At 36.8% G+C, this 12,019-nt stretch overlaps 1 protein-coding gene across 1 annotated transcript in view; it reads right to left on the reverse strand.

Annotated features, from left to right (window-relative positions):
• Positions 1–12,019, reverse strand: part of LOC130861025 (phospholipid-transporting ATPase ABCA3-like) — a 216,268-nt gene that overhangs the window by 27,801 nt on the left and 176,448 nt on the right. Inside the window, exons 24-25 of the mRNA XM_057749529.1 lie at positions 2,691–2,809; positions 2,274–2,468 (exon numbers count right to left, since the gene is read on the reverse strand). Coding sequence (XP_057605512.1) covers positions 2,274–2,468; positions 2,691–2,809 — 314 coding nt within the window. The remainder of the gene's footprint in view (positions 1–2,273; positions 2,469–2,690; positions 2,810–12,019) is intronic.

The following is a 12,019-nucleotide window of genomic DNA, read 5'->3' on the forward strand; positions in this document are numbered from 1 at the left end:
CTTGAAATAAAGATTTGCTGGATATAATATTCTAGTTGGCAGTTTTTGTCTTTCAGCACTTTGAATATATCATCCCACTCACTTCTGGCCTGAAGTTTCTGCTGAAAAAAAAAAACCTGATGGTTTATGGAGGGCTATATTTTCCATAACACGTCACTTTTCCCCTGCTGCTTTCAACATTTGCTCTTTACCTTTAATTTTTTATAATTTGATTATAATATGTCTCAGTGTGGGTTTCTTTGGATTCATTTTGTTCACTGTTCTATATCCTTCCATCTCTCATGTCTATGTCCTTACCAGTTTTGTGAAGTTTTCTTCAATTATTTCTCTAAATAAGTTTTCTGCTCCTTTCTTTATCTCCCTTCTCTTTCTCAGACTTACATAATGTATATATTGATCTGCTTAACAGTATCTCCATAAATTTCTTATGCTATTATCACTCTTTTTCATTCTTTTTTCTTTTTGCTCCTATGATCAGATGATGTCCATTGACCCATTTTTGAGTTTGCTTCTCCTGTATTCTGCTTGATTTAGTTCACTGTTAGATCTCTCTATTGAATTTTTCAGTTCAGTTATTAGATTCTGCAAATCTATGATTTCTGTTTGGTACTTATATGTTTTCTCCCTTGGTTGAAATTCTCACTTTTTTCATGCATTGCTCTCATGAAATTGGCTAGCATACTTATGATTGTTGTTTTAAATTCTCTGTCAGATAGGATTTCCATGGTGGCACAGTGCTTAAGAATCCACCTGCCAATGCAGGGAACACTGGTTTGATCCCTGGTCCAGGAAGATCCCACATGCTGTGGAGCAACTAAGCCCATATGCCACAACTACTGAGCCTGTGCTCTAGAGCATGTGAGCCAAAACTCCTGAGCCCATGTGCTACAAATACTGAAGCTCACACACCTAGAGCCAGTGCTCCACAGCAAGAGAAGCCATTGCACTGAGAAGCCTGGGCACCGCAATGAAGAGTAGCCCCTGCTCACAACTAGAGGGAAAGCCCATGTACAGCAACAAAGACCCAACACAGCCAAAAATAAATAAATAAAATAAACAGAAATCCTTAAAAAATTTTTTTAAAAACACAAAATTAAATTTAAAAAATTCTCTGTCAGATAAATCATTTATCTCCATTTATTAAGCTCCCTTTCTAGAGGTTTATCTTGCTTTTTTGGAACATATTTCCCTGTATCTTTATTTTTCCAGACCCTCCATATTGGTTTCTTCACATTAGACAAAACAACCAATTCTCCTAGTCTAGACAGATTAGCCTTATGTAGGAGATGAAATCACTAATCAGCCTAGCCAGGGATTCTCAGATTCTCCTAAACCTTCGTGCTTATCTAAACCCTAGGAGATTATGGTGTGACAAGTCCTGACAGTGCCCTGAAGGCTGAGGAAGAGATCACATGCCCATTCAGGCTCCCAGAGGACTGGTAGTTGCCTTCCTGGTCAATTCCCAGATGCAGGTTAATTTGAAGTACAACACTGAGGCAGCAGCTAGGAATGTTTGGACACTCTGTTTGCAGTCTAGACCCTTCCAGCAAGAAACTGGGAGCTAAGCATATTTATCTACTCGCTCCACGTTTAGCCATGGGGAATAGCCATTGGTAGTGCTTGTGCACTTGTTGAAACTGCCTTTTTGTTCTCTGCATTCCAGGGGAATTCATGAATGCCACATCCTGTCTGCCTCAGAGCTAAGTGATTTGAGAAGCATTGTCTTGGGTGGTAGACAAAAAGTTGAGGAGCTAGATGTGTGGTCCAAACTCTTCACTCCTCAGGGAGAAGCTGGGAGTTGGGGGCTCCATCCTGATTGCAATGCATTGTTTTGTGGGTGGGGTTTATGGTGCGAGTATGTCTCAGCTTATTCTACCCATTTTGATGTGGATATTTTCTCAGTAGTGTGATGTGTAGGAGTCTTTCAACTAGTTTCTGGATTCATATCAGAGGGAACTGATTCCTGTGTAACTATTTGGTGCATCCATGGAAGGAGGGAAAGTCAAGAGCCTCCTATTTTACCATCTTGCTCTCCAATAGCTTTAAAGAAAACTAAACACACTCTTGTCTTGGATTCTCATGGTAAGGCTGCTCTGCTTGCCTCACCATCTCTCCTCAAAATTTATACTTCTCTCTAGAATCCACTGGCTGACTCAACAGTATCAATATAAATGCCTACCACGATTTCTCACTATCATCTCCCACCACTTGTCTCTGACCTTCATCCACAAATCATCATGCTTCTCACATCTCAGGAAGTAATAGTGTCTTACCTTTAGGATATTTTTGGTGATGCTAAGGTGCTCAATGAACACATCCCCAGAGGAAGCAATCTCCTCTCCAGTCAAAATTTGGAAAGTAGTAGTTTTCCCAGCTCCATTTAATCCAAGCAACCCAAAGCACTCCTCTTTTTGGATTGCAACAGAGATATTTCTCACAGCTAAAACGGCTGGCATTGTAAAATATACCTTATAAAATACAGAAAACACAATATAGTAAAGAATACTTATAGATCACATACAAACAATACATTAGACCCCTATGGGCTACCTCAGACAGTTTTATAAGAATTCTTCTATTCTATTGAGAGAATACACATAGATCCCAAGAACCAGAGTAAGCCCTTGACACTAATGACATACTCTTTAATATAAATGAAACCATCATAAGTTTTCATTGAATAATGTTACCTTTGTGAGTTCTTTAATGAGCACTGTAGAATTCAGTGACTCCTGAAAGTGCTCCAGGATTCTATCTCTTTCATTTTGTACATCTTCATCTTCAGATTCCCCAGATAATTCCTTGGACACTTTATCCTATATTTTCAAAATAAGAATCATAGGTATGGATGCTCTTTAAACATCTAGCCTACACTGGTTGGCTTCAGGGAGACTAACCTGGGGGATAATCTCAAAAGTGTCAAAACAGAAGGTTTGAGTCATTCCCAAATGACTTCCTGTATATTGCCTCAGCTCTCATGTATTGCACAAATATATTCTATACTTCCAAAGTTTAAAAACTATACTCCTATCCATAAGCAAGTAGCATTCTCTTATCAAAATTGGCACTTCACCAAAAACTTCAACCACAACAAAACAATTAACTAAAAGCTTTTTTTTTTTTTTTTACTTTTTAAATTTTTTTTTATTTTTTTGGGGGGTACACCAGGTTCAATCAACTGTTTTTATACACATATCCCCGTATTCCCTCCCTTCCTTGACGCCCCCCCCTCGAGTCCCCCCCACCCTCCCTGCCCCAGTCCTCTAAGGCATCTTCCATCCTCGAGTTGGACTCCCTTTGTTATACAACAACCTCCCACTGACTATTTTACAGTTGGTAGTATATATGTCTGTGCTACTCTCTCGCTTCTTCTCAGTTTCCCCTTCACCCCCCGCCCCCTCCCATACCTCGAGTTCTCCAGTCCATTCTCTGTATAAAAGCTATTTTTTAATAATAATGTATATTTGATAAGATATCAAGAGTTGAAGGTAGGGAAAGATTAACATTTTGCTCTTTGAGAAGAAGAGTGGAACCCAAAGACAGACTCACATAAGAAATATTTAAGCTGAATTTAAATAAAATAGGAGCTCATCCAGGCAACTTGCAATAGGGAAGAAGGAATAGGGGTAGGGCATCCCACATAGGGGAAGAAGCATGAATGAATACTCTATGACTTGTATGTCATTCATTTTCAATTTTAAACTTCTTATTTTGAAAGCATTTTGAGGTACAGAAGTGTTATAAAAACAGGACAGATCCAGTACACATTTTAGCCTTCTCCTAATTACATCTTATAATTATGATACATTGATCAAAACACAGAATTTAACATTGGTTCAATTCTATTAAGTACAGATCTTACTGAAGTTTAGTGCAAAATATTTTGAATACTTTTAACACTATTTTTAGTGTAAACTATTTAAGCATAACATGTATTTAGACAAGTATATAAATCATAAATCAACATTTTAATGATTTTTGGTGTAACCAGCCTTAATAAAGAAAACAGGGTATTACCCCATAGTAACTAGAATTATGACTTATAACTCCCTATATATTGTCATATATTAGTTTTGCTTGTTTTTGAACTTTACATAAATGAAATTCTACTCATATGTTCTTTTATGTCTGGCTTCTTTGGGGCAATTTATATTTGTAAGATTACTCCATGCTGTTGCATGAGTTATAGGCTATTCCTTCTGATTGTTGTATTCTATTGTGAGAACAGACATTTTAAAATCCATTATATGAGGGTGAGTCAGCCAGAGTGTGGATAGTTTTTGACTCATCCTCGTAGGTTTGAGAGACGTGGTTAGCTTCCTTCTTTTCAAACTTTTTTGGTCTTATATAAATAATATTATGTGAACATTCTCTCAAATGTCTTTTGCTGAATATGACTGCATTTCTGTTGGATTTATACTTAGAAGGGGAGTTTCTATGACTTAGTTATGCACATTTCATATGCATATGAACATAATGCTTTATTTTTATTGAAGTATAGTTGACATGAAATATTATATTAGTTCCACGTTACAACATAGTAATTCCACATTTATATACATTATAAATTGATCTCCACAATAAGTCTAGCAACCATCTGTTATCACACAAAGTATTTGCAATATATTGACTGTATTCCCTATATTGTACTTTATATCCTTGTGACTTCTTTTAAACTGAAATTCTGTATCTTTTAATCCTGTTCATCTTTTCTCCCAACCCCAACACCACCCTTCCCTCTTGTGGCCACCATTTTGTTCTCTGCATCTGCGAGTCTGTTTCTGTTTTGTTTTGTTTGTTCATTTGTTTTGCTTTTTAGACTCCACATGTAAGTGAGATCATTTAGTAACTGTCTTTGTCTATCTGACTTATTTCACTTAGCATAATAACCTCCAGGATTATCCATGTTGCTGCAAATAGGAAGATTTTATTCTTTTTATGGCTGAGTAATATATATAAATCTCTCATCTTTATTCATTCATCTATTGATGGACAATTAGCTGCTAGATCCTTGCTATTGTAAATAAAGCAGCAATGAATGTAGGGGTGCATGTATCTCTCAGCATTAGTGTTTTTAGTTTCTTCAGATAAATACTCAGAAGTGGAATTCCTGGATCATATGGTAGCTTTATTTTTAATTTTTTGAGGAACTTCTATACTGGAATATTTCATATATGTATATTAAATCAATCTAATCTAAAGTATCATTTAAGTACAATGTTTTCTCATTGATGATCTATCTGGTTGGTCTATCTATTGAAGTAATTGGGGTGTTAAAGTCCCCTTCTATTATATAATTGACAATATTCCTATGTTGGGTGCATAGATATTTGCAAGTGTTATATCCTCCTTTTGTACTGATCACTGTATCACTATGTAACACCCTTCTTTGTCTCATTACAGTCTTTGTTTTAAAGTAAATCTTTAAAGTATAATTACTGCTATCCCAGCTTTCTTTTCATTTGCATGGAATATCTTTTCCATCCATTTGCTTTCAGTTTGTATGTCTCTTTAGATCTGAAGTGAGTCTTTGTAGGCAGCATATACATGGACCTTTTAAAAAAATCCAGTTGGCCACTCTGTGTCTTTTGATTAGAACATTTATCCCATTTACATTTAAAGTAATTATTGATAGGTATGTACTTATTGCCATTTTGTTAGTTGTTTTCTGGTTGGTTTTGTTTTGTTTTGGTAGTTCTCTGATTCTTTCTTGTTCTCTTCCCTTGTAATTTGATGACTTTCTTCAGTGTTATGTTTGTACTTCTTTCTTTTAATTTTTGTGTACCTATTATAGGTTTTTGGTTTGTGCTTATCATAAGATTTGTGTATAACAACCTATGTATATAGCAGTCTATTTTAAGTTGATGATAACTTAAGTTCAGACACATTTTAAAAGTACTACACTTCTACTCACCTTCCACATTTTATGTTTTCGATGTCACATTTTACATCTTTTTATTTTGTGTATTGCTTAATTATTTTAGATATAAACAATTTTACTACTTTTGTCGTTTAACATTCATACTATTATTCTAGATGGTTGATCCACTGCCTTTATTATATGTTTTCCTTTATTAGTGAGATTTTTTTCTTTCATAATTTTCCTGTTTCTAGTTATGGCCTTTTCTTTTCTACTTAAAGAAGCTCCTTTACTATTTCTTATAAGGCTGGTTAGTGGTGATGAACTCTTTTATCTTTTGCTTATCAGGGAAACTTTCTTTCCTTCAATTCTGAATGAATCCTTGCCAAATAGAGTATTCTTGGTTATTTTTTCCTTTCAGTACTTTGAATATATCACACCAGTCCCTTCCTGCCTATAAAGATTCTGCTGAAAAATCAGCTGATAGTTTTACGGTGGTTCCCTTGTATATAACTAGCTTTGTTTTTTGTTTTTCCTTTTTGTTTTTAAGATTCTTTATCTTTAATTTTTGTTATTTTAATTAAAATGTGTTTTGGCATGGGTCTCCTTGGATTCATCTTGTTTGGGACTCTGTGATTCCTGGACTTGAATGTCTGTTTCCTTCCCTAGTTTAGAAAAGTTTTCAGCCATTATTTCTTCAAATAGAGTTTCTGCCCCAAATTCTCGTTCTGGTACCCCTATAATGCAAATGTTGGATTGTCTGCCTTTTTCTTAATGATTTTCAATTCAAAATATGTTTTCTCTCTGTGACTTGCTTTTTGACTCATTTAATGATGTCTTTTGATGATGACGTCTCCACTATCATGGTGACATTTGCTATATTTTTGATCTGAAAATTTTATTGTTTTACCTTTCACATTTAGATGTACAGAAAGGTTGTAAACTAAAACCCATCTATATGAAGAAAGAGAGGCATCAAATTCATTATTTGCCATATGGATATCCAATTGAATCAGCACCATTAATTGACATGAACATCCTCTCTCCACTGTTTTGTGTCAACTTTGTCATATTTGTGCATCTATTTCTAGACATTCTATTCCATTGTTCTCAAACTTTAGCATGAACCACAATTATTGGATAGCTCCTTAAAACAATATTACTAAGGAAGAATCAAGATGGTGGAGTAGGAGGACATGCGCTCACTCCCTCTTGCAAGAGCACCAGAGTTAAAACTAAATGCTGAAAAACCATCGACAGAAAGACACTGGAACTCACCAAAAAAAACCACCCCACATCCAGAGACAAAGGAGAAGCCGCAATGAGATGGTAGGAGGGGCACAATTGCATTAAAATCAAATCCCATAAATGCTGGGTTGGTGACTCACAAGCTGGAGAACAGTTATACCGCAGAAGTCCTGAGGGTTCTGAGCCCCACATCAGGCTTCCGAACCTGGGGGTCCAGCAATGGGAGGAGGAATCCCCAGAGAATCAGACTTTGAAAGCCAGTGGGATTTGATGGCAGGACCTCCACAGGATTTGGGGAAACAGAGACTCCACTCTTGGAGGGCACACAAAAAAGTGTGCTCACCAGGACCCAGGAGGAAAGAGCAGTGACCCCATAGGAGACTGAACCAGACCTAACTGCTAGTGTTGCAGGGTTGCCTGCAGAGGTGGGGGGCAGCTGTGGCTCACTTAGGAGACAGGGGCACTGGCAACAGGGGTTCTGAGAAGTGCTCATTGGTGTGAGCCCCTCCAGAGTCCACCATTAGCTCCACCAAAGAGTCTGTAGCTCCAGTGCTGGGTCGCCTCAGGCCAAACGACCACCAGCATGGGAACACAGCCCCACCCATTGGCAGACAAGCAGATTAAAGTGTCACTGAGCTCCACCCACCAAATCAGATTAAAGTTTTACTGAGCTCCACCCACTCTACCCAACCCACCATCAGTCCCTCCCATCAGGAAGCACCCACAAGCCTCCTAGACAGCTTCCTCCACAAGAGGGCAGACAGCAGAATCAAGCAGTATCATCAGTATTTCATCTTGTGGAACTGAAAATCACAGCCACAGAAAGACAGAGAAAATGAAAAGGCAAAAGACTTTGTACCAGATGAAGGGACAAGATAAAACACCAGAAAAACAACTAAATGAAGAGGAGATAGGCACTCTTCAGGAAAAAGAATTCAGAATAATGATGGTGAAGATGACCCAGGACTTTGAAAAAAGATTGGGTGAAAAGATCGAAAAGATGCAAGAAAAGTTTACCAAAGATGTAGAAGAATTAAAGAGCAAACAAACAGAGATATGCAACACAATAACTGAAATGAAAGATACACTGGAAGGAACCAATAGCAGATTAACTGAGGCATAAGGATGAATAAGTGACCTGGAAGACAGAAGGGTGATAATCACTGATGTGGAAGAGAATAAAGAAAAAAGAATGAAAAGAACTGAAGACAGCCTAAGAGACCTCTGGGACAATGTTAAATGCACCAACATTCGCTATAGGGGTCCCAGAAGGAGAAGAGAGAAAGGACCTGAGAAAATACTGGAAGAGATTATAGTTGAAAACTTCCCTAACATGGGAAAGGAAATGGCTACCCAAGTCCAGGAAGTGCAGAGAGTCCCAGGCAGGATAAACCCAAGGAGAAACACACCAAGACATATAGTAGTCAAATGGACAAAAATTAAAGACAGAGAAAACTTATTAAAAACAACAAGGGAAAAACAACAAATAACATACAGGGGACCTCCCATAAGGTTAACAGCTGATTTCTCAGCAGAAACTCTGTAAGCCAGAAGGGAGTGGCATGATATATTTCAAGTGATGAAAGGGAAGAACCTACAGCCAAGAATACTCTACCCAACAAGGATCTCATTCAGATTTGATGGAGAGATCAAAAGCTTTACAGACAAGCAACAGCTAAGAGAACTCAGCACCACCAAACCAGCCCTACAACAAATGCTAAAGGAACTTCTCTAAGCAGGAAACATAAGAGAAGAAAAGGACCTACAGAAACAAACACAAAACAATTAAGAAAATGGTAATAGGAACATACATATCGATAATTACCTTGAATGTAAATGGACTAAATGCACCAACCAAAAGACACAGCCTGGCTGAATGGATACAAAAACAAGACCCATATATATGCTGTCTACAAGAGACCCACTTCAGACCTAGGGACACATACAGACTGAAGGTGAGTGGATGGAAAAGGATATTCCATGCAAATGGAAATCAAAAGAAAGCTGGAGTAGCGATACTCATATCAGACAAATGAGACTTTAAAATATAAAATGTTACAAGAGACAAGAAAGGACACTACATAAAGGTTGAGGGATACATCCATGAAGAAGAGATAACAATTATAAATATACATGCACCCAATATAGGAGCACCTCAATACATAAGGCAAATGCTAACAACTATGAAAGAGGAAATTAACAGTAACACAATCATAGTGGGGGACTTTAACAACCCACTTACACCAATGGACAGATCATCCACACAGAAAATTAATAGAGAAATACAATCGTTAAATGACACAATAAATCAGCTTGATTTAATGGATAGCTATAGGACATTACATCCAAAACCAGCAGATTACACATTCTTCTCAAGTTCACATGGAACATTCTCCAGGAGAGATCACATTTTGTGTCATAAATCAAGCCTTGGTAAATTCAAGAAAACTGAAATAATATCAAGCATCTTTTCTGACCACAATGCTATGAGATTAGAAATCAATTACTGGAAAAAAAAACTGTAAAAAACACAAACACATGGAGGCTAAACAATACACTACTAAATAACCAACGGATCACTGAAGAAATCAAAGAGGAAATCAAAAACTACCTAGAGACAAACGACAATGAGAACACAATGATCCAAAACCTATGGGATACAGCAAAGGCAGTTCTAAGAGGGAAGTTTATAGCAATACAATCCTACCTCAAGAAACAAGAAAAATCCCAAATAAACAATCTAACCTTACACCTCAAGAAACTAGAGAAAGAAGAGCAAAAAAATCCAAAGTTAGTAGATGCAGAGAAATCATAAAGATCAGAGCAGAAATAAATGAAACAGAAACAAAGAAAACAATAGCAAAAATCAATAAAACTAAAAGCTGGTTCTTTGAGAAGATAAATAAAATCGATAAACCTCTAGCAAGACTCATCAAGAAAAAGAGGGAGAGGACTCAAATCAATAAAATTAGAAATGAAACAGGAGAAGTTACAATGGACACTGCAGAAATAAAAAGCACCATAAGAGATTACTACAAGCAACTATATGCCAGTAAAATGGACAACCTGGATGAAATGGACAGATTCTTAGAAAGGGATAACCTTCTAAGACTGAATCAGGAAGACATAGAAAATATGAACAGACCAATCACAAGTACAGAAATTGAGACTGTGATTAAAAGTCTCCCAACAAACAAAAGTCCAGGATCAGATGGATTCACAGGTGAATTTTATCAAACATTTACAGAAGAGCTAACACTCATTCTTCTCAAACTCTTCCAAAGCATTGCAGAGGAAGGAACACTTCCAAACTCATTTTATAAAGCCACCATCACACTAATACCAAAACCAGACAAAGATACTCCAAAAAAAGAAAACTACAGACCAATATCACTGATGAATTTAGATGCAAAAATCCTCAACAAAATACTAGCCAACAGAATCCAACAACACATTCAAAGGATCATACACCATGATCAAGTGGGGTTTATCCCTGGAATGCAAGGATTCTTCAATATATGCAAATCAATCAATGTGATACACTGTATTAACAAATTGAAGGATAAAAACCACATGATCACCTCAATAGATGCAGAAAACGCTTTTGACAAAATTCAACACCCATTGATGATAAAAACTCTCCAGAAGGTGGCCATAGAAGGAACCTACATCAACATAATAAAGGCCATATATGACAAATCCACAGCAAACATCATTCTCAATGGTGAAAAACTGGAAGCATTCCCTCTAAGATCAGGAACAAGACAAGGATGTCCACTCTCACCACTACTATTTAACATAGTTTTGGAAGTCCTTTGCACAGCAATCAGAGAAGAAAAAGAAATAAAAGGAATCCAAATTGGAAGAGAAGAAGTAAAACTGTCACTGTTCACAGATGACATGATACTACACATAGAAAATCCTAAAGATGCCACCAGAAAACTATTTGCACTAATCAATGAATTTGGTAAAGTTGCAGGATACAAAATTAACACACAGAAATCTCCTGCATTTCTATACACCAACAATGAAAGATCAGAAAGAGAAATTAAGGAAACAATCTCATTCACCATTGCAACAAAAAGAATAAAATACCTAGGAATAAGCCTAACCAAGGAGGTAAAAGACCTGTACTCAGAAAACTATATGACACTAATGAAAGAAATCAAAGAAGACACAAACAGATGGAGGGACATACCATGTTCTTGGATTGCAAGAATCAACATTGTGAAAATGACTACATTACCCAAAGCAATTTACAGATTCAATGCAATCCCGATCAAATTACCAATGGCATTTTTCACAGAACTAGAACAAGAAATTTTACAATTTGTATGGAAACACAAAAGACCCCAAATAACCAAAGTAATCTTGAGAAGGAAAGATGGAGTTGGTGGAATCAGGCTTCCTGAGTTCAGGCTATACTACAAGGCTACAGTGATCAAGACAGTATGGTACTGGCACAAAAACAGAAATATAGATCAATGGAACAGGATAGAAAACCCAGACATAACCTACGGTCAATTAATCTATGACAAAGGAGGCAAAGATATACAATGGAGAAAAGGCAGCCTCTTCAATAGGTGGTCCTGGGAAAACTGGACAGCTACATGTAAAAGAATGAAATTAGAATACTCCTTAACACCATACACAAAAATAAACTCCAAATGGATTCAAGACCTAAATGCAATGCCAGACACTATAAAACTCCTAGAGGAAAACATAGGAAGAACACTCTTGGACGTAAATAACAGCAAGATCTTTTTTGATCCACCCCCTAGAATAATGGAAATAAAAACAAAAATAAATAAGTGGGACCTAATGAAACTTCAAAGCTTCTGCACAGCAAAGGAAACTATAATCAAGATGAAAAGACAACCCTCAGAATGGGAGAAAATATTTGCAAACGAA

The sequence above is a fragment of the Hippopotamus amphibius genome, chromosome 9, assembly GCF_030028045.1.
Source record: "Hippopotamus amphibius kiboko isolate mHipAmp2 chromosome 9, mHipAmp2.hap2, whole genome shotgun sequence".
Lineage (NCBI taxonomy): Eukaryota > Metazoa > Chordata > Mammalia > Artiodactyla > Hippopotamidae > Hippopotamus > Hippopotamus amphibius.